The sequence below is a fragment of the Desmodus rotundus genome, chromosome 2 (genome assembly GCF_022682495.2).
Source record: "Desmodus rotundus isolate HL8 chromosome 2, HLdesRot8A.1, whole genome shotgun sequence".
Taxonomy (NCBI): Eukaryota; Metazoa; Chordata; class Mammalia; order Chiroptera; family Phyllostomidae; genus Desmodus; species Desmodus rotundus.
This window is the reverse complement of record NC_071388.1, coordinates 202,696,390-202,723,281: the sequence shown is the minus strand read 5'-3', so window position 1 is coordinate 202,723,281 and position 26,892 is coordinate 202,696,390. Positions and strand designations below refer to the sequence as shown.

The window sequence follows — 26,892 nt, the reverse complement described above, 5'->3', positions numbered from 1 at the left end:
CATATATTATATAATATACTCGTGTATTGTAACTCATACAATATAGTCTATTCTATAAATACTTTTTCATTGCAAACTTAATATATGTATCTTCATGTCAATGTTACCTATTTTCCTTTCTTTTAGTTGCATTACACATTACTGTATGATTAACAATTGAAGTGATCACTTATTGATGGACAGTTAAGCTACTTCCAATTTTTATGTGAAAATAGAAATCACGTTCACGTGTGTTTGTATGTTTGCACACTTGCCTAATAATTTCCTTGGAATTAATTTCTGAGTGTGCAATTACTTGGTTTGAGTCTTCGTGTATTAAAGCGCACATGTGTCACCAAATTGCTCTGCAGAAAATGTAGTTGCTTACATTCTTTTTAGCAACGCATGAGTGCTCATTAGCTAGATCCTCATCAGTGTGGGTGGGGGGAAACCTCTTAAAGGGTGGGGGCATCCTGAAAACCGAGCAATGCATTTTCCATCAGTAGTAGTCTAAAGATGATTTTTCAGTAAAAATTATTATTTGTATTTCTGCTTTAAGAATTTTTAACTTATGTTCTTGGCTTACTTAATTTATGTTTTCATGTAGTATTCATCTTTTATGTTATTTATTATGGATATTAACCCTCTATAATTTACTATATTGCAATTTTTTCTATTTTTTGTTTTAATGTTGTGGGATGTTTTTTGAAGTGTGGACATTTTTAATTTTTTTGATGGTCAAATCTATCTTTTACCTTTATTATTTCTGGCCTTCAGTTTTGGCTAAGAAATTTTTTTCTATATCTATAGCTTATAATAATCTCTCTATATATTTTCTTCAAGTCTTAAAAAACCTGGTTATAAACTTGAAAACAATGGCCCAATTTAAATGTTAATAATTTAGTATATCTTTGTTACTTCCTGATTCACCTTTTTTATTTCCAAGTGAAAAGGAGTACTTTTTTTACACAGATCTCATGGTTTTCTTCTTCCCCAAAGTTATGGGAAGACAGAAGTAAATTGATTTTTAAAGTATTGACATCTCAAGTTTATAGATTAATATTCATAGCCATAAGAAATTATTTTTTTCTGTTTTAGAAAAAAAGAGAAAAAAACATAGCCGGTCAAGTTCAAAAACAAGACAGAAGAAAAGGCTCCCGAAAGGTAAGTAAGAAGAATGAAGTCACCTCTCCCTTCATCATGGTCCTCATTTAGGTGACAAGCAAGACCTACTTTCCAGCCACATGGCCACATGGGTATGGGTATTACTGGCACATGGCCAGGGCTGTCTCTGTCCCCTAGGCTACCCCACCAAATGACTCCTCCTCACAAAGGGACAACCCAGACACCCTATAGTTTAATTACAAAGGGTTCTTTTCTTATCATTGGGAAGGAATGGGTTAGAGGCGGACAAGGGGCATCAGACAATTTTGAGATTAGGACTGTGTCTGGTGCAAGTTCAGAGCCAGGAAGAACAGACAAAGCAAATCTGCAAGTGCAGGCAGGATTCAGACTCCCAGGATGAAACTGGAGTTAGATTTGTAGTCACTGAGCCTTCAAAACCACCGGAAGTGGTTCATACCGACTTACCATGCATCTACCGTGAAACTTGTGTTATCTTCGTACAGGCAATAAAAACTCATGAAACTGCATTTTTCTGGCTCCTCCATCCTCTCTATTGTCTTCATCACCTTGTTCTTCTCCCCTGCATTCTTTCCCTCCCCGCCCTCCACTCTTCTTTCTCCTTTCCTTTTTTAAGGTATGCTAGTGTGTGAGGAGTCTCTTGGGTTCCCTACCATATGGGGGCCTGGGGTACTCTGTGAGGGGATCTCATCTCAGCCCCCAAAACATGCATCATCTCACGAGCTTCACTGCTTTGAACATAACCCACTTTTTTCAGCTTGGTTCCAGCACCCTGCAGCCTCGAGGGTGAGGGGACTCAGACGTCCTTGCCTGCCCTTCTCGAACCTTCCTTGTCTCTTCCAATTCCCAACCCCTGTGCCTCCCTAGGATGGAGGAAACTTATTGTCTGTCAAATGCTGAGTTCTCTGTTACCAGTGAATTCTAGGAAAACTTCTCATGCAGAGAACCTCCAAACTTTTCTTCTTGGTACATGAAGATAATTTCTGGAACTTAGAAATGTCCTTCACTCTCAACAAATTCTGTGTTTCAGGATGCATATTATCTCCATAGGTCTCAACTGAGTCATGACTTCTCAGTTCTAGCCAGCAGCAGCCCTCTCCCTGAGACTTCCTGATGTAGTAGTTAGGGAACCCTGGAGCATTGTGATTTAGGAGGATGAAAAATACATAATTCTAATATTTTCAAAAATATTCTGCCCTTGTCTGTTCCTTCAACACAGGTGAATTGAGTTGAGGTGGGTGCCAGGCACATGTCTTAGGTCCTGAGAACTCAGCAGGGAGCAAAACAGATGTACAACCTACTTTCTCACTGTTACACCTGTAATTAATAGACAAAAAGAGGAGTTGAAGGGGGGCAAGGAACAGGAAGGTGTGTTGTAGGGGGAAAGAGGAGTATTTATAGAGAAACAGTAAGATAAAAGTGAGGTACAGGGATACAGGATTTCATGACAATGTGGGGACAGGGAGCATGAGAAGGAAGGACACTAAGAGGGGGAGGAGGAGGCTCACTGGGAACCCCAATGGAAACTACTCACAAACCACTCTTTGGCCCAGGTATTGCCTCACCTGGGCACAGAATCCAAGAGAAGCTCCAAGTGGTGGATCAGGTGTCTCAAAGGAAGGATGACTCAACTAGGACCTTGAAGGTGATGACAAGGGCCCAAAAGGCAAGGATTGAATGTCCCCAAACATCTGGACCTGAGGGTAAGGCTGGTGACAGAATCTGCCATTTGAAGGCTCAGTGTGGGAGGGCCTAGTGCAGCAGGCGCAGGGTTAGGGGGACATGAGAAGTTAGTATTAGAAGGAGGGAGCAGGGTAGACAAGAAGAACACGAAGACAGAGCAAGGATCCGTCGGTCTGGGAGTGGTGTTGTGTCACGAGCATCTATCTGTTCGTGACACAGTCTTTCCTGTAAGTCAGCCAGGCAACTGCTCAGCTAGCTGCCTGCTGAGCAGCCCGGCAGCAAGGAGTAGACAAGAGTCACACACAGTAACTACGCTATGCACTCAGCTTTTATTGAATGCAGGGTCACTGAAAGTACACCATCAACGTACATTACTATCCTACTCACACTCTAGCAATCTAAGAGGAATATAACACACACAGCAGTCAGTTGGGGGATAATGAACCCGAGTCCCAGAGTCTCGGTCTGAAGGTCTGGGAGTCAGCACGGTGGGCAAGGGAGTTGTCAGCATCTTGCAAGGAAGGACCTCCAGAGCCAGGTGGGCAGCAGGGCAGGTCCTCAGTCCAGTAGGGCAAAGCCTCTGGTGGCCAATGGCAGGGGAAATCAGCGTGGTGGGGAGCAGCACTCTGGTGTGTGGAGCTCGGCTGTCTCAGCAGTGGTCTGGAGCCTGCCTCAGTTATACCTTGAAAATGATGTACCCCACCCTCCTGGGTCTTTTTGATAAATGTCTTGGCACCCCTGCTGGCCAGTGTGGAATTTCCCCAGGAGTCTAGCTGTGGGGGGTCCCGCTCCGCAGACACAGCTCCTCTGACCACGTGTGCAGATATTGTAGGTGTGTCTCCTTGCTGTACATTTCTGCTCTGACCATGGGGGCTGACCTGTCTCCTTGCCACAGGCGTTTACTCTGACTCAGGGAATTTTCCTCTTGAACCAAAGTGTCATGGCTGACTGACAGTCATTTTAGTTAGCATAAGTGACCCCACTTTGTTTCATATACTTTATACTGTCTTAATTGGACCAATGCCATTTTTTTGGTCCTGCTCTCCACATATTGGAAGAAGTAAGTGTGTCCCCAGGGTGCAGTTGACCTCTGCTGGGCACTGTGGACTCACATGACCACTTCCCAGGTCTGACTGTTTACCTTTCTGCTCCTGAATCTGGGGTTTCCTCTCGGATTCCAGCTGACCCAGTGGGGAGTGTCACCAATCCCCATTCTCAATAGTGTTTGTTAACGGTTAATTTCCTGCAGTGAAGTCAATTGGTTGATTAATCTATTTAAAACTGGTACATAGTGATGATCAAATTGTTGCCACTTTAGGCTCCCATTAACATCACGTGGACACCCTTTTTCCTACACCCTCACCAACACTAGAAATAATGAGACTTTTCTGTTTTTGACAAATTAAAAGCAAAGAATGGCCCTGGCTGGTGTGGCTCAGTGAATTGAGGGCCAGCCTGTGAACCAAAGGGTTGCCAGTTTGATTCCCAGTCTGGGTGGCGCACGAGAGACAACTACACACTGATGTTTCCCTCTCTTTCTCCCTCCCTTCCCCTCTGTCTAAAAATAAATGATTTCTTTTTAAAAAGCAAAGAATGATATTCCACCAACATTTCCCTTTGAATTTCTGTGCACCGTGCTGGGACAGGTTGGGTCACTGCTCACCAACATTTCAGAAGGTTAATGCCCCGCCCTGTGGACTCGGGAACGGCCATGTGACTTGTCATGAACAAAGAAGTGTGGGCAGAAGTGAGAGGGTCACTTTCAAACCAAAGCTTTAAGAGCCCTTGTGTTGTCATTCTCTCTGCCACGGAACCAGCGACGTTCTAGACAGAGGCTTCTCCGTCCCGGTGTCCCTGAGTGTCATTGACATGGGACTAACTATCTAACAGCATCAGCAAGAAGTAAACCTGTGTTGTTCTAAACCAGCGTTTGGCAAACATGTTCTAAAAAGGGACAGATAATAAATAATTCAGGCTGTGCTGGACTTACAATCTCTGCTGTCGCTATTCAGCCCTGCCATCCGGGGCACAAAGAAACAAATGCATAAGCAAATGGACCTGGCCGCATTCAATAAAACGTTATTTACAAAAACAGGCATTGGGCGGATCTGGCCCTCAGGCTGTAGTTTGCTGACCCTATAAATAAGGGAAGATCCTAAATTACCAGAACCTGTTTCCCAATAAATTTTTTATTAGAATATTTTCCTTTGGAGGATCACCTGTTCATGTATGCCCATTTTTGTACAAGACTATTCTTTTTTTTTAATTTAATCAAAATTAACCCTTTGTTGTCTTATTGCAATTTTGCTTATTTTGTTTTTGTCATGTAACAAGAAGTTTTTGGTTGTGGAAATGTTTTTTAAAATTTGAGTTAAATAAATCAGTTTATCTTTTCCAGTATGGTTTATGCTAGAGTTTTGCAAAGTTGGCATTATTGGCATATTGGGCCAGATAATTCTTTGTTGGGGGGGCCGCACTGTGCATCACAGGATGCTTAGCAACATCCCTGGCCTCTGCCAATCAGAGGTCAGTAGCACCTGCCTCCCAGTCACAAAAAATAAAAAAAATAAAAAAAATTTCCCAACATTGCCAAATATGCCCCAGATGGCAAAATCACCCAGCACTGAGAATCACTGCTTTTTGCCCCATACTTCTGCCTTAAAAAGCCCTTTCTGTATAATATTTATAAGAGTAAGCATTTATTAACTCCTAGTATTTGTGTTAAATATATATAAACAAATTATTATAATGTTACTATGCATAACAATTTGAAATGTTGACTTTTGTAATATTTTAGCCTCCTTATCTATTAACATGAGTTTGCTATTTTTCCTTAGTCAATGCTATGATTTTCCTTTCTTAAGAATTCATATCTATCTTTCTCCAAACTGGAAGAAAAACACGGGAAAAATTATTTCAATGTAGTTCACATATAAAGCATGTAAATGTATGTTTTTAATTATAATTGACTTCTTAAAATTTTTTAGAAAAGAAAAGGAAAACAGATGTCTGTAAAAGTTCAACAAAGACTCATCAGAAAAATATTCCCCAAAAGGGTAAGTAAGCGAGAGGCAGACTTGCCCTCAGACGCCCCACTGGCTGCTGAAACCTCCATTCTCCCTCCCCTCCTCCACCTTCCCTCCCATTGTCCTTGTCCCCCTCCTAGGTCTCTTTTCCACTCACATGTGACACACCCCCAGTGAACGACAGCTGCCCACCCAATCCACCCATGTCTGCCCAGGGAAGCATTCTCAACACAGAACATGTAACGACCCAAACGTGATTAAGCGAGAACGACCAAACCCATGTCAAGTTCTGATATGAACGCCTACTTTCTTCATTCTAGGAATTGGAGAAAACCCTAATCCAAACAAGGCAGGTTTCCACTTCCTGTGTTAGTCAGGGCTGACTGCCTGGTCTCTGGGGGTCGGGCCTTGGGCTTGCTTCTGCCCCCTGAACTCTTGTGCCTCTTGGGCCACTGTTCTCCTCTCCTCCTCCTCCTCCTCCTGTATCCACTTTCCTTCTGCTTTTATAACTTACTTCTTCAGCATTCTCTCTTGTCCCTCTCTCTTTCCTCTCCCTTTCCTTTTTGGCATGAGCCACGTTGGCCTTTTTGCCCCGTTAATTTATTACTGAAGTATAGCAGGTGCTAATCAAGGTGGGATCTCCAGACTGGGGCCACCTGCAAGCTTGTCTGCTACAGGTCTGGGCAACAACGGAGCTTGTACATCAACTGTGACCCTGAACACGCTGCTTTCCTGGCCAGACCTCCCCAGTGGAGAGAGCAGTGGCTGACTTCTAGCCTAGTCAAGCCCCTGTCTGGTCACAGGCACAGGCTGAGCAGCACTGGTGTGACGTGCTCACAGACAAATTGAGGAATTAACACAAAGCAAGAGCTCACTTGTACCCGACCCCCCCACCCCCAACCCCTGTCAAGAAAGAGAACATAATCCACTTCCCTAATCCCATCCCTACCCACACCCCTCTGGTCTCCACCAGCCTGATTTCTCAATGCGTAGGTCACCGTGACACTGAATGCTTCTCCCTCCTTTCTGCTGGACTTCCGGACACACACACCCCCACCCCGCATCCTCATCCCTCCCTTTGCTACATTGTATCCTCAGGCTGCACTGTGAACACAGCATTCTCTGCCCCGCAGGGAGCAGTAGGGCCTCCTGCTGTGCTTTCGTGGAGCCCTGTGTTTTTTCTTTGTGGCCCTTATCACAACGATAATTAGCTGTCTCTGTCCGCCCTGCTGACTGTGTGAAAGTCAGAGGGAGTCGGGGAAGGGGGTCAGCCTTGCTCTGTCTCCTGTGTGCCTCACACATTTTATGCTCAAGTAACCGTCAATCACCAATACTGTATTCATTCCTCTTCATCAAGGTGAATACCAACATCAGGGCCTCCATTTACCTGTAGGATGCACCTGTGTGAACTAGAAAAAGGTGCTGTTGCTCAATCACTTTCCACGTATCCACCTGAGCTGACTCCTGAAACCACGGTCTCTTCTGCCCTCTGCTGGCAGATTGTTGTAGGGAGTACATACCTGGATTACATCTCAGAGGCCAACCAAAGCCCCGCCCAAGGCACAATCTTTGCTTAGTGCACACCCCACCCAGAGGCCCTGATCACAATATAAGTGTGTATATCACTTTACAACTGTCAAGCACCTTGTATTTAATCCCCAAACAAATATTATTCAGCACATTTTACAGAGACAATTAGAGCAGAAAGGACTTGCATGAGCTAAAATCCACCTAAGTGTTCCCATGTCAAGTTCTTTGCTCTTTACACTAAAAAAAAAAAGTACCCCAGATCTTTTTTAAAAAAACACTAAAAAGTGTAGGCAAGAATCCAGGCAAACGCTGGCAGTTACCCACCAGCATCAGCTTCCCCTGCCTCCTCAACATCTCTGCCCTCGCTGGGACGTCAGATTTAACGCAGCGTCTCCCTGCTGTCATCGGTTATGTGATGGGGAGTAGTGTTGAGGCCCTTCTGATGCCACGGGGTGAGCACAAGACTAAGAGGGTCCTTCTGGATTCCAGCGCCAGCTGCCCCTCACGACACCGGGAATTCTCTCCAGATCTAAGCCTGCACCCCCATCTATAAAGTGGGGGTCATCATTGCCTCCCCATTCTAGACCGCTGTGAAGATAAACAGTACAGCGTGCGCGCTGATCGTAAAGCTCCCGGATCTTGCCCCAGGTTGTGTCTTTCCATGTAATTCTCACCTGGTGCCCTTTTCCTACGTTCTGTAAGATTTCCGGGAGTTGGTCTTCCTGATCACTCGTTAGGTTTTTTTCCCTTCTGTTCTTCCTGGTCTCTTTTGGGCTTTTCTTTTCATTTCCTCCATGGTGCTTTCTGTTTCCATGAACCCTCTCTGTTCTTCAGTTGCTCACGTTTCATCGCAGGCTCACGCTTTACTAATGGTGACGGAATCCATGCTGGAGAGCTCCAGGCAGGCCTCGCCCAGGGCTCCATCCTTACAGGACTGTTCACTCAGATGAGTGGGGAGGCTGAGCCAACAGATTTGGGGGAACACATCAGAAAGTTGTCTCCCCACTTAGGGACAGGGTGGTCACTAGGGAAGTCATTGGGACACAAGGTCTTGCATGACTCAGTGAGCTACCTGCACCAGGTAAAGGAGAGCATGCTGCTTATGCCCATGACCCTGCCGCCCTTTGGCTTGCTGACCAGAGCTCCCAAAGTCACCCACTGCCCCCGCATCTGCTTGTGAACAGATCTGGGACACCTGCATTCACTGGGCTCGTAATTACTGTAGGAGTTAGGGAAGACAGTTCCCTGAGACAGAGAACTGTCGAAGGTCCCTTTGCCACGCTCACCCCACCTTGGGGTTTGCAATAATGGTCCAAAGTGACCTGTCACTTAGGTAAATCCCCCACTCAGTTTTGGCAACAGTGACACACATTTATGTGACCTTCCTGGTGAATTGCAAAGCCAAAATTACAAGCCCACCCAGTCTGGCTCCCAAGGCTGTGCTCTCCTCCACTGGGCCGTAATTAGCAGGCAGAGTCTGGAGACAAGTGATGGAGCGGCCACTTCATGCAGCAGTGCTGGCCGGCTGCTGGAACAAAATTCTTCTCACCCCCTCATTCCTACTTAGCCTTGCAACAGCCCCCACTCCTCCAGGCTGGGCATCCTCTGGGGCTCTGTTGGGGGAACCATCCCCTCACTTCTCAAGGATCTCTCCTTTGTCATCTGATTCTTTCTGGTTTATGTCTTTCCCAAGTAACTCATGGTTTCTTCGCCATTGATGCTGTTTTGTTCTTTTTTCAATGATATCCTTGTTTTTTTAATACAGTTCCCTTTGGCTCTTTCAGTAAGTGCTGAGACAAGGGAGAGAGTTGCACCAGTGGCTTTCCCAGCCTCACTCCAGGTGTGAGTGTGCAACTCAACACAAACCACAGACAGCCCCTTCCCCTTGCCACCAAGGACCAGCTGGCAGTCTGTGTTTAACGAAGTCACCCACAGTGAGGGTAGGGGCAGAGGGAGCAGAAATTGCTGCTATTTCTCTTAAACCCTTTTAAACTGCTTCCCCAGATCCCTATTCAGGGGCTTGAGCAGCCAAAGCTCTCCATGTGCAATTGGCAGATTAGTCCAGAGCTCTCCAGGGTTTTCTTTTACTCACAGAGAAAGAAACAGGGAGCAATGAAATGGGAAAAAAAAAAAAAAAAAAAGCAAACAATGAAGCCTCTCAGGATTCCCTCAGCTAACTGCCTCACTTACCCCCAGCCCTGGTTGGAATCAGCCGATAATTTCACAGACAAAGACCTTTTCTCCAGCTATGTGAACACAGAGAAACATTCTAAGCAGGCAACTTCCATCAGCACAGTGGGAGAAGCAGGAGGCACGACAAAAGAATCTGAAAAGAACTGGCTATGCTGGGCGGGATGGTGCGTGTTAGGCGATGGCCCATTAGCTTGTGAATTAAAACACAGTCACCCACATTGGTTGGCGAAAATGTTTTGTTTGATGCAGTGTTGGCAGGGGTGGTTTTGTGTATTAATCTCCCACTCAAAATAAGTCCTCCCTGCCTATTAACCAGAGAATGTTCCCCGATGCTCTTCATGTTGTTAAGCTTATTGTTGGAATTTGTGGAAAGGCGAACTCGTGAGGGAAATAGCATGAAGAATGAGTGACGGACTGTGTTCTTCTGCTTTCAGAAAAACCCGAAGATGACACCGTGGACTTGCAGTCTCCTAACTTACCTGTGACCTGTGGCATGGTGAAGGGGATTTTATATCTGGAGAAGATGAAAACCGGTGCGTTCCTCGATACTCTGAGCTTTGGATCCCCTCGGTGAAGGGATCACTAGAAGGGAGGAAAGTACCCCTGTGTGCAGGACGTGGACCACGCTAGGCTGCACTAGGCTGCAGAAGGGGGAAAGGTTTGTTAAGGAGGAATTTGAAAACTTTTCCATGCTGTGGTCCACCTGGTGGCCAGGCCACTGCACTCCCGCGTGGGAGCCATCCATCTGTGGATGCTGTGACACTGATCACCATGTCCTTACCACATCCAGGTGGCACAAAAAATACAAATATTCTCCCCCTCCCTCACCACTCTGCCAGGTTTTAGGGCTTCCTTCAGTCTGAGAGAGGAGGAGCCTAGACTCTCTGCAACTGGTCCTGCCTCCTGGGGAGCCTCCCTGAACCCAGAATGGTAGAAACTCACAATCAGGGGTGTTGAGGTTTTGGGTGATTTCAGAGGATGGAAGTGGGTCCTCGAATGGGCTGTCTTTGCCTTACAGGATCCTCAGGAAAGTGCATTCAGGATGAGAAGGGGTTATGGTTGACACCATTTGAATTTGAAATTCAAGGAAAAGGGAAAAAATCAAAGAACTGGAAGCGGAATATGCTTTGCAGAGGAAAGACCTTACAACAGCTAACAAAGGTATTAAAATGATGAGGGGCAGATAGATGGTGGGTTTAATTCCTTGAAGGAGGAGTGACATGTTAATAACAGAGCTGTGAAGAGATTCCCATTAGGATTCCACAGAACAGCTGAGAAAGAGCTATACCTTCATAGAAAAAAAAGATGTGGGTGGTAAAATTAAAAACGCAGATTAGTGCTGAGGGTGGAGACCTTTGAGTGCAAGCAAAGGGTTTTGAGGTCAGGAGAGATGTAAGAAGCTTTGCCTGGTGGTGTTGGGTAAGGTGGGCTGGAAGGAAACTGAATGAAGACATAGACGTTGGCCATAGCTTCCCGATGTCCTCCAACCTCTAAGCACCTCCTCCAGGCCCCGTTCCAGATGGACCCCTTGGTGAAGTGTCCCCAGGCCATCCTGTCCATGGTCAGTCTCTCCTCCTCTGCACTTCCCAGCACACTGTTCCATCCCGTGAGCAACGAACAAGGGTACTTCCCAACAGAAAGCTTCTCATTTACACTCAAAAATGATCTCTGGGATGAAACCACAGGGTTTTATCTAGAGAGGAGGAAATGCAAATTAAAAGGAGTGGGTGGGGAAGGGACTGAGAAAAAAGAACTGGCAGGTCTTGCGTTTGAGTAACTGAGAAAGAAACATGATTTTATTAAGTCCAGAAGAAGAATCAATTGGAGGAAGGAGCTCATTTTTCTTTTAGACACCTTGGGGTTGAGACCCAGTAGGATGTCTAGGTATAAAAATTCATTAGGAAGTAGGAACTTTGATCGTTACAGAAGAAAAGCCTCCGGAATAACCTAATTCTTTGACCTTTTCTCTCTTTTAGGAGGGACTCATGACCTATCCTCCAAGAATAAATCTCAAGACAGAGGTAAATAGCAAGTGAATTTCTACCACATTCTCAGTCACCAGGGGGTGGACTTTTGAAGTCCGAAAGCTCACCTTCCAGTCCTTGGGTACCCCAGCCCCAGTGTGCTTCGCATTTAGACACTGTGTCTCCAAGTCAACTGCTTTAGCTCCGTGGTCCATGCACGTGCCGCCAATGTTTTTATAGCTGATTTGAGATAGGGAAGGAAATAACTCTTTAAAATAAGTATCGGGACAAAAGCTGATGATGTACATGTGTTGCACACAACGATCTGGATATGCGGGTGATTATAAACCCAGGGTGTCAGAAATCGAGTGCTCTAGTTTGAAAAGTAAACATGACATTTAAACAGAAAAGAACAGAAAGGGCAAGATGACCACCCTTGACTGAACACCAATCATCCCAATTGCACACGCTCTGTATCAGCGGCACCAGAATGAAGACTGTGCTTCAGCTAAGCTTTGTCTCTGCAGAGCCTCCCTCCAGGTGAAAATGACAGCCCACTGGCTGTACCAGCCGCTTTTCCTCAGCCTTCTTCGCTTGCTCAGGTGCATCTTCCACACACCAGTCCCATGCATGGGCTTCCCATTGGATATGAACCCCCAGCAGATGCAATAACAGTGCCTGTCCCATCTTGTCCTGGAGGCTTGCCTGACCTTGGGTTGGATCCATTCAAAGTTTGTCAGGCAAACGGTCCCTCCATGCCATTTCTTATATAGACTATCTTTTCTATGATGATTTTAAATACCTTGACACAAGGGATGCTTATAATAGCAAAAAATCAGAGACTACAAATGTCTATCAGTATTTTAAAACAACCTAAGACATCTACAGAATGGTATTTTTTTAATGAATGGCTTCATGGGTAAGGATTTATCTGCAGTCAGTGGGAAACCACACGGGGGTTGAGGTCAGGAAAGCTTTTGGAAGCTCCAGGTGGTGGTAATATGTGTGGAACAAGCCCATTTTCATTTATGTGACTATGTAGGTCTATGACTTTTTAAAAATCTGAAAGAATTGGCTATGCTGAGATGGGGTTACAAGGGACATTTGCCCTCCATATTATATATTTATGTACATGTGGAATTTTTATGATGACCATCTACTACTTTTGTAACCAGAAAAAAGCAATAAAGATATTTAAAATCAGATCATTAATAATGGCCCCAACATAATAGTCTCTTCTTACTCGTAATGCCACATGTCAGCACATGATAGCCTGGGGCACACATGACCCGACCTAGCAGCCCCACCTGACAGGGGCCACAACGGGGTAATGAAAATCTAGTCTAGTTCTGACTACAAACGGACTAACACAGGCCTTTCCCCGAGCCTCATCATCCCCTGTGTCGCTGCTGCCCTGCAGTATACCCAGTCCCTGCTGGTGCGTATCTCTGTACATGTGTACCATCAAGACATCAGAGGATGACACCAGAAACGTGTGATTTGTGGCTTCCCTGCAGGGTGTGGGGCCCAAGGCCCAAGGCAGATGGGTGGCTGGTGGAGAGCCCTGGCCTCAGGGCTCGTGAGAACCTCCATTTCCGAGGGGCCAGCGTGCAGACACTACTTGCCACCCTATGAGAGTATAGTATGGGGCTGACAAGGACAGTTAGGGGTAGGGTGAGGATTCTCTTGCTGGGCCAGAGCCTGTCTGGCTTGAACTTTCAACTAGAGCTGAGGGAAGAAACCCATAGCTTTCTTATCAACTGGCCCAGATGTGGCAAGAGGAGAAGAGGAGGGGGTGGGGCTTGAAGCTGTCAGCAGTCTTCCTAAAAACCAGAGTCAGACTCTATTACAGAACATGATTGTGGAGCTGTATGTCCTTTCTCTGTCATTTCTCTATCACATCATGTGTGCTGGAAACAGTTTCACTCCAGAGCATAGGGTTGCTGGTGCCTGGGGTTGGGCTCAGGACTCTGGACCCAACCAGAGTCTCAACTAGGAAGAGTGGGTAGGTCAGGGCTCCCCCGGGAACTGTCATCTGCACCCTGGAATAGGGCAGGCCAGGCGTCTAGTCAGAGGACAAGAAAGGCCATTGAGTATCAACCCCAAAGACAAAGAAAGAAGAATGGAGAGTCCAGGGTGGGAAGGCCAGAAAGATCCATTGAACTTCAGGGTGGAGGGATCCCTCTTTAGGAAGTCCTGGGGCCCAGGAAATGGAGAGAACTGCTGAGAAGCCTCTCCAGTTAAGAAAAAGATGAACACCATCCCCAAATCAAAGGGAATTTTTGGACTTCCAGCCAAGATGGAGGCATAGGTACATAACTTCGCCTCCTTGTACAACCAAAGAAGGACAACAAATTTAAAAACAAAAAATAACAAGAACTACCAGAAAATTGAATTGTATGGGAGTCTGACAACCAAGGAGTTGAAGAAGAAACATTCATTCAGACCAGTAGGAGGGGCAGAGATGGGCAGCCAGGGCAGAGAGGATGCACGGCAAGGCAGCAGCTGGAGGACCGGGCCGTGAGGCCGTGGCTGGCGGACCTGGCGGTCCCACATTTGCATGCAGATAAACAAGGAGGAACAACTGGGGAGCCAGACAGACTGCACAACCCAGGGTTCCAGCACTGAGAAACAAAGCCTTAAAACCTCTGGCTGGAAAAACCTGTGGGGGTTGAGGTTGCAGGAGAAACTCCCAGCCTCACAGGATAGTTTGTTGGAAATACCCACAGGGTCCTAGAACATACACTAACCCACCCACCCAAGAATCAGCACCAGAAGGGCCCAATTTGCTTGGGGGTAGCGGAATAAGTGACTGACAGCAGGTCAAGAGCCAGGCAAGTGGCATTGTTCCCTTTTGGACCCCTCCCCCATATATAGCACCACAACACAGCAACATGGGTTGCCCCACCCTGGTGAATACATAAGGCTCTGCCCCTTACAATGTAACAGCTGTGCCAAGAGAAAGAAATATGGCCCAAATGAAAGAACAGAGCAAAACTCCAAAAATAGAACTAAGTGATGAAGAGATAGCCAACCTATCATTTGCAGGGTTTGAAACACTGGTAATCAGGATGTTCGCAGTAATGGTTGAGTATGGTCACAAAATAGAGGAAAAAGCAAAGGCTATGTAAAGTGAAATAAAGAAAAAATATACATGGAACCAATAGTGAAGGGAAGGAAACCAGGACTCAAATCAACGGTTTGGACCGGAAGGAAGAAATAAACATTCAACCAGAACAGAATGAAGAAACAAGAATTCAAAAAAAATGAGAAGAGGCTTAGGAACCTCTGGGAGAACTTTAAACATTCCAACATCTGAATCATAGAAGTACCAGAAGGAGAAGAAGGGCAAGAAATTGAAAACTTATATGAAAACATAAGGAAGGAGAACTTCCCCAATCTGGCAAAGGAAACAGACTTCCAGGAAGTCCAGGAAGCTCAGAGAGTCCCAACGAAGTTGGACCAAGGAAGCACACCAAGGAGTTCCCATAAGACTATCAGCCGATTTCTCAAAAGAAACCTTGCAGGCAAGAAGGGGCTGGAAAGAAGTATTCCAATTCATGAAAGGCAAGGACCTACATCCATGATTACTCTATCCAGTAAAACTCTCATTTAGAATAGAAGGACAGATAAAGTGCTTCCCAGATAGGGTAAAGTTAAAGGAGTTCATCATCACCACGCCCTTACTATATGAAATATTAAAGGAACTTATCTAAGAAAATGAAGATGATCAAAACTATGAAAAGTAAAATGACAACAAATTCACAACTATCAGCAACTGCTCCTAAAAAAAACAAACAAACTAAGCAAACAACTAGAACAGGAACAGAATCGCAGAAATGGAGATCACATGGAGGGGTATCAGTGGGGAGAGGGAGGGGGAGAATGGGGGAAAAGGTACAGGGAATAAGAAGCATAAATAATAGGTACAAAATAGACAGGGGAAGGTTAAGAATAGTGTAGGAAATGGAGAAGCCAAAGAACTTGTATGTATGACCCACGGACATGAACTAAGGGTGAGGGAATGCTGGTGGGAGGCAGGGTGCAGGGTAGAGGGGAATAAAGTGGAGGGAAAAAATGGGACAACTGTAATAACATTATCAATAAAATATACATTTTTTTTAAAGAGAGAATTTTTGCTCTTGCTGAGTGGCCAGTGTTGGGGATGGGAAAACATTTTCCCTTCCGAGCCTTTGCCCAGATCCACGTGCCTGGGTTATGGACAGTTGAGGGTAACGGCAGGGCTACTCTCCTTAGAGGTGGTCTGTGCCAGCCCCGCGGATCCTTTGCTCCAGCTCCGGATGATCTATTTCCCACCTTCTCACCCCTCACCGAATCTGGGGTGGGGCTAGGGGGGGTTTGGTGGGGGATAGTGCCACACACAGGCACAGAGGAAGAACACCTCTTCCCGGCTCCCACCTTGAGCATTGAGAAAGTCATCTCTTCTCCGTGTCGGGCCCACGCTGTCTGGCCTGGGGAGCCAGGAGCAGAGCCAGTACTTCACCCAGCAGTAGAGATGTTTCTCAGGTGAATCACTGGCAGAATTACCGGATCACACTTTAAGGCCATGAGAAAGACCCGTATGATTTCTCAAGCCCACAAATGCCCCATTTCACAGCAGCTCTGTCTCGGTGTATGTGTCCTGTTGGTCAGCCATGGCATTAAGGGGCGTTTCCTGAGTTGCCCACACGCTTGCCCAAGCTGACACTCAGCAGGTGGGAATAGCTCTGACCCTGGGATGGCCTGGGTCAGGTGCTAAGATACTCTGACCCTGCAGAAAAAAGCATTTCATCTTCCCAGGCTTGTCACACAAAGGAGTTGCCTACAGCCGTGTTTTCTCAAATTGCACAGACAGACCGCCTGGGATCCTGTTAGAATGTAGGTTTTGGTGCAGTAGCTCTGCATTTCTAACCATCTCCCTGACGATGCTGAGGCCACCGGTCCTCAGACTGTACTGTGTGGAACGGGCTTACTTGACCATCTAGTCCAGTCCCTTCTGGCTCTGACAATCTGGTTCAAGTGGCAATGGGACCGCTTTTGACACTTGGCTCTTCCAGGACTGAATGGCCAGACGGTCCTCCATCAGCATTCGGCCCAAACACCCTAGTCAGTGGAGTTGAGAGCATCCGCTCTGGGACAGGCAAGGGCGGGGCATCCCAGAGCCCCACAGTGTCCGTGCTCATTGGGTCCTGCTGATCCCAGCGGTGCCTGCATTATGTCCTCTTCCAGCGGCAAAAAGCGGATGAATGTGAGGTGTGCTGCAGAGGGGGACGGCTGCTCTGCTGCGACACTTGTCCACGAGCCTTTCATGAGGACTGTCACATCCCACCTGTGGAGGCTAAGAGGTTAGTGAGATGCAGCCCCCTCTTGCAGCCCTCGCCCTAGCTCGGCCTCTGGCTGCTCGGCTCCAACAGGAAGAGCAGGGCCCGTGAGCACAGGTGTGCTCAGAGCAGCCTGGTGGGGCGCAGGCTAGGTTCCCTTTGTGGTCGGTAACAGCCTTGTGTCTGTGAGTCTGCAGCTGGACCACCTTGACCCCAGCCTGCCACTGCCCCACAGAGATGTCCTTTCTTAGGCCTGCAGCACAGATTCCTGTCCAAGGATAATGGGCATGGGAAATGCCAGCTGTCTGTGTTCTGTGCTTATTCAGAAAAGACCAGGTTCCCCCACTTCGCTGCATTTTCAATGGGCTGATGGGGACTGAGGGACACAGGGGTTAAGGTCCAGCCTTGGACATTCAGGCCTGGTGGGCAGGGCTCCTTGTGCCCCCAGAAGCTCAAACAGGGAGAGGAGGGCCCACCACTCACCCTGACATGGCCCTCTGCCTACTGAACCCCAGCTGCTACCCTCAGTGGGAGGAGGGTCATCCTGTCAGACCCCTCCTAGGGGTCTTGGAGACTCTGGGAAGTGTCCCCTTCATGCCCTTGCTGTGTCCATCAGCCATTCCTGAAAGGAGAACAGTGGCAGCCGTAGGAACAGTGACTGTTTCCGGGCTTTGCCTTACTCACTTTGCCTGACCTCTCAGGAGCCCGTGGAGTTGTACCTTCTGCAGGGTAAAGGAGTCTTCAGGAAGTCAGCAGTGTCATGGGAAATCGGAGGTCCTGGCAAGGCCGATGGGGCCTGAGGAGCAGCTGGTGAGTCAAGATCAAACCCCAGGCCTCCTCGTTTGTTCACACATGACAAGTCTCACAGGCTCGGGGAAAGGGGTCTTAGACAAAAGCAGACAGAGGGCCAGTGTATCTGGCCGCTCCCATGTGCAGGTCTGGGCACGGGCCTGGCCGCACGGCCCACAAGCTACATTTCCCTTTAAAGCCCTGTTGACATTTAACAGAAATGCGAGTTCATCCTCCTGAAGACCTACTGTCATCCACAAAGCGCCTTTTTTGCGAAGACCCCACATAATGTAAGTCGCATTCGATGACTCCCACCCTCCAGTCATCTCTCTGATGTCAAACTCACCCTGGAAACTTGGAGGATGAGTCCTGCAGGCACTACTGTCTGCAGGTGCTAGCTTCACCTGCCTTGGGTCCTGGTTTCACCTTCTCTCTGGGGGCAATGTCTTTCTTAAGGATAAAGAGCTCAAACTCAGAGCCAAACTCTGGGTTCAAGTCCCAGCTCTACCACATTTTTGCTGAGACATCTCAGGTAGGTTACTTAACCTCTCCATCCCTCGGTTTCCTCATCTGAAGTGGGAGTGATTTTAGTGCCTATGTCACAGAGTCACTGTGGAGATCACGTGTCATTATAATGGCAGTGCTTAGAAAAAAGCTTGGCATATAGGCATCAGATGGTATTATTATTATCCTGGAAATAGAGACTTGTGTTTAAGTTGGACCCATCCAGCCATGATGACTGGGCTGACATCACCCCTTTGATGGCTTTGTCCCTAGATTCTAGATTATGGTGAGCCCTTTAAGGAATCCATGTGGCTGGACCTGGTGAAGGAAAGGCTGACTGCAAACGTATACACAGTGGCATGGTTCGTACGGGACATGCGCCTGATCTTTCACAACCATAAGACATTTCACAAGGTAAAGGACATGTCCTGCTTCCTTCTCCTGTCCTTTCCACTTTCCCCTAACTTCTGGATGACAGAACTGTGCAAGAATTGTACCCATTCTCTTTCTGGAGATGGCTCAAAAGATAAGGATTACAGGAAAAACAAAAACAGAAAAATGTCACATTCCAGGGGTGGATGTCAAAAAGAGTCATAAGCAGGACAGGGTGCCTGAAAAAATCCGCCCTCGGTTCGGAGGTCGGCAGGCAGCTCCAACTGAGACAGTCAATTTCGCCCAGCCTCCTTGCTCAAACAGAAGGGCCGTTTATGCTTCCATTGTTCTTCATGCCCCAGAAATATGCAAATGAATGAATTAGTTAAACAAAATGAAATAAACTTCCAGGATGCTCGTGTTTGGTCTTCGTAACCTAAGTTTCCCAGTGGACTCAGACATCATCCGAAACTGTCTGCAGATCTTGTCTTCCACTTCCTTGAAGGGGAGAGACAACTAGTTGAGCCACTTTGCAATCCAAGGCATTCTTAACTTTAGTTCCTTGAGTTTCTCCTGATACTTACTTTCACTTGCACAGACTTTTGGGGGGAGGTAGCTAAGGAAGATGCTCATCTGCATCCAGCCTCCCTCCCTCCTCCACACCACAAGGCTGCACATTCACAAGCCACAGATTTTGTCCAGGTGTGGAGCTGGAGGGGGCGGAGTCTTCCCAGGGAGCCCCTCCGCATCTGACGAAGTCTTAGCCTGGGAGAAGAGGAGGGTCATCCTTGCTTCAAAAAGTGGGCTTTCAAGAAATACTTTCAGGTCACCCATTTCACACCAGTTTCAGGCTTTGCATTGATCAGAATCAGCTTTTGAGTACAGACCACCTGTCAGGTCCAAGTTAACAACCAGACAGAGTCCCATCGATGTCAGTGAAGCAGCAGCGTGTCCCCACCCTGCTGCCTGTGTTGGAAGGGGGAGGGCAGGGCTCCTAAGATAGACACGTGACTTAATCGCCCTAATCCTTGGTCCTTAGGCATCTGGGTGTTTGCTTTTTTCTCTTTTAGGCTTCCAACTTTGGTCAAGTAGGACTGGATTTGGAGACAAAATTTGAAAAGGCTCTCAAAGAGATGCTTATTTTTCATGAAGCCAAGGAGAAGAGTTCCCAGGCTCCTCCTTGACCATTCTGGAAGGACTGAGGCTCCCCAACTTCAGGATCCAGACGATGTGACCCTGGTCAACCTCAGACGGCCAGTGGGTCTGGAAATGTGATCGGATGTCCTCTTGACTCCAGTCCTGGCCCTTCACAGCATTATCACACCCTCCGCCTTTGTGCAGCTAAAAAATCTTACCTCACACCTACAAAACTGAGGACTTCCTTAATAGCATCAAATACGCATCATAGTTCACATTCTCCTCATCTCTTATAAATCTTTTTACAGTTGATTATTTTTGGTCTATCTGTCTCTTAAGTTCCTCTTATTCTATGAGTTTGCCAACTTTTTTCCTTGTCATCTACTCATTGGAGAATCTGGGGCCCCTGTCCCATAAAATTTTTCACATTCTGGACTTTTCTACACTCATACCACTTAATGAAATATTCATTAAGTTAATCTAAATTTGTGTGGAATTTATTTGTTTCCATTGCATACTTAATATCTCATTGCAGATAGGGTTCTTTTTAGGATTTTGCATTTGTACTTATAAATGAGATTGGTCTGTAAGTTTTGGTATAATGCCATAGTCAAGCATAGGATTGTCTTCACTTGGGAAAATAACTTATAAAATTTTCTACCATTGTATATATCCTGGAATAGTTTAGAGTGTTTTAAATTCATAAAATCATACAGCCGAGGGTTCTTCAGGTAGGTAGGACTGACCATTTTCTCTGCTTTTTCATGGCAACTAGACTATTCTAATACCTATTACTTTTTGAATCGGTTCCACTTTTATATTTTTCTAAGAAGGAATCCATTGCATTTGTTTTTTTATAGTTGGTCTTATTTCTATCTTATTTCATTCTTTCCCTTTTGAATACTTTTCTATTATTTTTGTCTATATTTCTTTGTTTTTATCTTCTATTCTGGAGGCGTGATAACAGTTTTTAATTCTTCTAATACTTACCTGAAAGTTTTCTAATTTCATTTTAACTTATTTTTTCAAATATCAGAGACAAAAATAAAATGTCTTTAACATGCCACATGTTTAAAGCCAAACTGTCAGTTTTGTATCCCTCAGCTCCCTAATTCCAGTCCGTCTGCTGTTTTATAATGTAGACATTCATTATTATTATTAAAATTTTATCTTCTCAATGTATTACTTTAATTTTTATTTAATTACATAAGTCATTATTTTGTTATTTTTACATCAATTATTTGTTCAGTCAATTATCGTATAACACAACTGAAAAACAAAAATTAAAATTTTGTGTTACATGGTAATCCCTAGTCTTGAAAATGAAATTGCTGTATTTCTGATTTTACTGTTTGGGTTTCCCCACTGGCCTTCGCTTGCACGACTTCTTCATCCCTCGTTCCTGCCTTCTCTCTTAGTCAAATGAAGTTGAAGTAATTTTAAGACTACATGGGTGGTATGCTTTGAGTCTTTGCATTTCTCAGAGTGTCCTCTAGTCTCTTCATAAATTAACCACAAATTGTGCTACAACATGTATCTTAACAGAACTTCTCACCTTCACGGTTGACTGAACGTTGTTCCACTGCCTTGGGGCATTTTGTCTGTAACCCTGAAATCTGCGTTTAGCCAAAATTCTGTTTCTGTGTTTGCATGTGGACACAGGTGGGATTTCCGCCTTTATCTCTGTAGCTGTGTATTTAGCTGTTTTTGACCAGATAAGATTTGATGTAATGTTCTTATCATTGATCTTGCCTGGCCCCCTGAGCCCTTTAATATACTGGGTTGTTTGTTTGGTTTTTTTCAGCTCCATTAAATCTTTCTGATCCATTTATTCTGGGCTCACTTTCAAGAACATCTATTATCTATATGCTGACTACCACCTGTTCTCTGTCTCCCTACTTATCATTCAAAAAAGAAGAAGAAAGTTCCAGAAAGCACTCCTCCTCTGAGGTCATTAGTGTGAGGCTTGCACATATTAACTTAAAACAATTGTAATTTTATGTTCAATATTTTAAACTGAATGATTGTTTAGCATTTTATTAATGCAAATTGTTGTGCATTGACCGAGCCTCAAAGGATATAAATTTTTATCACAGTACTTTCCTCAACACAAAAATGGAAAAACTCATTGCAGCTTAGAAAGTTTTCCTGATCTGCTCTTCCGATTTTTCATTCTTCTTTAGCGTCAATGGAGGATTGTTATGAACTGAATTGCCCCCCCATTGATAGGTTGTAGCCCTAACCCCCAATGTGACTGTATTTGGAGAGTGGGCCTCTAAGGAGACACTTAATGGTTAAATGAGGTCAAAAAGGGAAGGCTTTAATCAGATAAAAGTAGTGCCCTTACACGAGGAGAACGAGACAGCAGAGATCCCTCCCCACACGGACACGGGGGAAAGGCCGTGGAAGGATGTGGCAAGAGGGTGGCCTCCTGCAGGGAGGGAAAGCACTCTCACCAGGCACTGAATCAGTGGGCGCTTCACCTGCTGTTTAAGCCACCTGGTCCGAGCCGACTAATACAAAGAGTGAGTGGCCCCATTGGGCCCCGTCCTCTGCCCCAGAGCAAGGCCAAAACCATCCGACAGGACCTCCCTGGTTCTCAGTGAGGAACTGCGAGAAGAGTGTGTTGGAGTTTCCGTGGAGGTACCTAGTGCCACACACCCACAGAGAACTATAGAAGTCTCCTTAGTTTCTACTTCCAAGTGTTTCCAGAGTAATGGGAACTATGAAATGGACCGGCTTCACCTACCATCCAGAAAAGAATGGAGGCAATTTGAGGACTTAAGAAAAGCATGTAATAAAATAGAATTTCTTTTACTGTATGGCAAAATGACCAATATGGCCCTAAAGACTGCCACTCCTGATGCCATTCCGGGAGGGAATGGTGGGTCCTAGAGATGATAATCTCATTGGTATAGTGTTCAGATTTCCAGATCCTTCTAAGGGGAGCACTAAACGTTTCTCTTCCTAGCGTAATCTGAACGCATTATGATAAAAGATTCCCCCTCCCCACTGGCTCCCAGTGGGCAGAATTGCTGTGATTTAAATAATCTTGCATCCACTTGTGGCCCTTTCTTTCATCTGGCACGGGTAAGCTGAATAAAGTCTCTCTCCTCCCCACCCCGCAACATCAGGGGTCTTGGTTGCTCTATTACTTAAACACACACACACAAATAAACAAACAACAACACATTAAGGAGTCATTTATTTGTTTCAACCACTAGAAGGCTGGTTGCCATGACTATCAAGACCCCATCTCTGGGACTGTATCTTCCTCGGGCTCCCTTTTGTTGCGGGACTGCTCACCTGGTTCTCAAACTATTAAGAGCAGGGTTTGGTTTATTCTGCTTAGCTCAGTTGGCTTTCTCCAATCCCTACGGCCTGCAGGCTCAGGCCACCCGGGTCTCCCCCTGCCCAGGCCCGCCCAATTTTGGCACACAGCTCCTTAGACATTAAAGGCTCCTAATGAAACCAGTGCTGGTGACCGCCCCGCATGCGACAATGCCAGTGGCCTCTCCCAGGAATCCCTTTGAGCACTGTCCCAGGACTCTTTCTCTCCTGTTGGTCCAGCCGAGTTTCATTGCTTCCCTCCCACACTGGCCCGGGCTGCCTGGAGCCCAGGTCAACTCAGGACTGCTTCCACCCAAGCTGTGATACAGGTGGTTATAAAGGGCTCCAAAAGGGTTCCCTGAAGCTTGGCAATGCTGATGCTGCAAAAAATGAGACAAAGGCTTTGCCGAAAAGTGACTGGAGGAGTCCAGCAGAAAAATATATCCCCCCCTCCAGCTGACACCAGAATTCAAGCTTGGAAAACTCATTTTTACCAGCTGGAGAGCCAGGGTCTCCTGATCAAGTACATCTGCCCTCAGGAGAGGTAGACTTCACTGGCAATCAGCATCTGGGCTGCGTGTTACCTTCCTCAGGGGCTTTCTGAGCTCCCGTGTGCTGGACTTCCACAGGCAACTGTGTTGAAGACAATGCTGTTTTACCACCAGAGGGCAGAGCGGAGCCTCTCCAGAGACCGAAAGGAACTGAAGTCCTAAAACTGGGGGAACCAGAAATTGGGGCTCTTAAGGGGGCAAAGATGCTCTCAATGACTCTGTAATTGAAGATCTAGTAACAGGAGCATCAGCCAAGAACAGCAGCCAGATCTTCTCCAGATTAGGCTGGCTAAGAATAACCAGTGGACAGGCGTGGTTAGGCGTGTGCTTATGCCTGCAGAAAATTTCAGTGAGGATTTTCTGACTGTGTCAGAGGTCAGAGGTCCCTTCTCTTCTTTGTCACAAGCTTGAAACCTCACAGCTGGCATAATGCGGCAGCTGAGGTGCACTAAACGGTGTGAACTGGAAAGGGGGCAGTGTGGTCTAGTTTTTCATTGAACAGATTGTGGTCTCATGGTAGGCCCAGCCTGGAGGTGGCCAACAGCTCCCTCAGACCTGGGTTCTAGAATGTCCCCTTTACTCAGGCCTGGATTGCAGGGCCTCCCATTTGCAAGAACATGGCCTGCTCCCCAAGATGCTGCAGGCCAAGGATCAGGTCCTCACTACCAGAGCGGTCTTGGACCCCGATAAAGTAAATCTGACCAAGTGGTGTTGAGAGAGAGGTCCTCTGAGATGGTCGTACGTCTGTCTGCTTCCCACTGAACTTGCTGAGGAGGAACGATTTCTCCTCTACCTTTCTAGATGCTTCTGGTTAAAAGAATTAAATTGACATAGAGAGATGAACCAGAAGAAAACACAAATTTAATTTTGTACATATGGGAGCTCCATAAGATTATGGTGGCCCACAGATGGTCAGGTAATTGGGCCCGATAGCCATTCTGAACTAAGGAGAAGAGGGTAAAAGTCTGGGGCTTCAAAGGGAAGGCAATTCACAGGAAGATGGGGAGCGCAAATGTCTGTAAGCAAATGTTGGCGGTACTCTGCAGACACAACGGGACACAGAGAGGAATTTGATCCCCAGGCCCTGCCAGGCAACCCCCAAGCCCACCACACCCAGCCCACATTCTTCGTATTTCTGGTGACAGCTCTCTTCCTGGAACAGGCCCACTGTCTGAAGTTGTTTTAGGCAGTTAAGGAGATTAAAAGTTTGTTTCTTAAAAATAATCAGCCTAAATAATCCTCATGCCAAAGAGACCTATTTTGGGGTGGAAATATCCTGCTTCCCTACAAAATGGTCAGCTACTGCAGAATCACCAAGGAGCTTGTAAAAATGCAGATTCTGGGGTTCCTGACCCTGGCTGAGGATCTCTGTGTTGATGCCTGGGAAGTGGTGTCTTTAACAAGTTTGCCAAGTTTGCCAGATAACCCTTTTTTGGCACAGTTAGGTTTGACATCCATTGAACTAAAATAAGATTGGTCTTTTGTCTGAATTAAACTTTTGACAAAAGAACAAATCTAGCTAAGGGGTCGAGGTGCTGGCAGCCCTGCCCTGTGGGGTGAGACAGCCCCATGGGTGTGGTTTGATTGATTTTTCTGGTTGTGTTGTCTAAACATATTTAATGTTTTGTAGCCTATTTAAACATTTATTTAAGTAGAACCAGTTTTGAGAAACAATGATAAGAAAAGAATGAAGCCATTTGCAGCAGAAAAAATAAAAACAGGAAGAAAAAGCAGTTGAGGTAAGGAGACAGAGAGGGCTAATAGAAAAAGCAGCAGAGCGGGCCACATTTGGGGAGAGGGGGAGCGATCATATGAGACAGAAACAAGACTATTATTGAGCAACTGTCAACAGGACTTCACAGATGGGTGAGTGGAGAGGACCTTCAAGATGCTTTGCTATGGGTCAGTCTTGACAGACTTGAGCTATTTCCTTGAGATACGTTCTGAAGCTTTTTTGGATGGGGGGCTTGTATCACACACGAATGTGAACTTGCCCTGAGCTGGCTGCCAGGCACCCCCATTGTATTTGGGCTACAGGCAGTTGTAACCAGCATGGAAGGCAGACTATTGACAGATCCAGATTGAAATGCTTTCCTGCAGTGGCCACACGGAGAAACAAAAAGTGAAGACAGGAGGGACCCAGATCTGAGGACCAGAGGCTGCAGGTGGCAGTGACGCAGTGCCACCTTGAGAGAAACATTGGGGACACCCACCTTCTAGGAACCCGGTGAGGAAGGAAGACTAGAGATAAGGGAAAAGGATGCTCCTAGTATAGCAACACCCTTCCCTCTGAGTGCTTCAAAAGACCAATTCTCACTGTTCGGCTTTCCAGAGGGTGAAGTGGGGGTGGGAGAGAAGGACCGCTATGCCCAGGGGAGGCGGGAGAGGATGTATAAGGTGGGCTCCACCTTCTGTCCTAACATACCTAAGATCAAAGCACACCCTACCAGACTCCCTGTCTGGTTTGAGCTTCATCCTGTAACCAAAATGTTGCAGGTTCAATTCCTAGTTAGGGCACATACCTTGGTTGCACATGAGATCCAGGTCAGGGAGCATGGGAGGCAACTGATCTATGTGTCTCTCTCATATCAATGTTTCTTTCCCTCCCCTCCTCTCTGCCTTCCTGTCTCTCTAAAAAGCAATGAAAAAATGTCCTCGGGGTAAGGATTAAAAAGAAAGTACACCTTACCCTGAAGAATTAATTTCCTTCTGACTCCTGCTCCCGATCCCCACGGAAGATTCATAGTTCTGTTTAGCCGGTACAGTCCTGCCACCAAACTTTCTTCTATTTAATTATTTAACATGGTCTGTTTCACAGAAGTCATTTCACGACAACTACCAAGCCTGGCTAGGGCTTTATTCTGCTAAAAGAACACCTGCCCTCAGCCCTGGAGTATGTAAAGTTTTCTTTCACTGACAGATAATGGAGGGTGCCCAGCCCAAAATTAATCATCCTAATTTCCCAGAAGAGATGTCATGTCATCTATCCGAATATGCAAAGTGCCTGGGACACAGCTCAACAAAGCTGAATTGAGTCACCATTGCCTGAGATAAGTGAGGGGCCCTTCCCCTTGACCTGAGTTGTCCCAGGTCCTCCCTTATCCAGGTCCTGCCCATCTGTGCCCTTGGAGCTGAGGTCCCATAATGCTATAGGGCTCAGCCCAGGTACAGAACCGGTGACCAGCTTCTAACAGGCTGACCAGAATCAACAACCCAGGCTTAGGTCAGGCAGGGGTATCCCCAAAGAGAACAGTGACCCAGTCTAGCCTGGGGGAGACTTGTCTGCCCAGGGAGTGAAATGACGGGACTGAGGGAATCTGTGAGGGTGGAATTTCTGAAACTAACCACCTTCTGCTCTACAATTTTCTGA

The 26,892-nt window shown here is 46.3% G+C and overlaps 1 protein-coding gene across 4 annotated transcripts in view; it reads left to right on the top strand.

Moving 5' to 3' along the window:
* SP110 (SP110 nuclear body protein) overlaps positions 1 to 20,356 on the top strand; it is a 39,364-nt gene extending 19,008 nt beyond the window's left edge. Inside the window, exons 12-22 of one of the 4 annotated variants that reach the window (XM_053919165.1) lie at positions 1,078 to 1,143; positions 2,676 to 2,825; positions 5,793 to 5,861; positions 9,989 to 10,087; positions 10,573 to 10,715; positions 11,531 to 11,575; positions 16,748 to 16,863; positions 17,541 to 17,649; positions 17,847 to 17,918; positions 18,406 to 18,546; positions 19,575 to 20,356. In XM_053919165.1, coding sequence (XP_053775140.1) covers positions 1,078 to 1,143; positions 2,676 to 2,825; positions 5,793 to 5,861; positions 9,989 to 10,087; positions 10,573 to 10,715; positions 11,531 to 11,575; positions 16,748 to 16,863; positions 17,541 to 17,649; positions 17,847 to 17,918; positions 18,406 to 18,546; positions 19,575 to 19,688 — 1,124 coding nt within the window. In that variant the 3' untranslated portion in view covers positions 19,689 to 20,356. Of the gene's footprint in view, positions 1 to 1,077; positions 1,144 to 2,675; positions 2,826 to 5,792; positions 5,862 to 9,988; positions 10,088 to 10,572; positions 10,716 to 11,530; positions 11,576 to 16,747; positions 16,864 to 17,540; positions 17,650 to 17,827; positions 17,919 to 18,405; positions 18,547 to 19,574 lie in introns of those variants that run through there. The other 3 variants (XM_053919162.1, XM_053919163.1, XM_053919164.1) reach the window with 3 other exon arrangements.
* Positions 20,357 to 26,892: the final 6,536 nt, after the last annotated feature.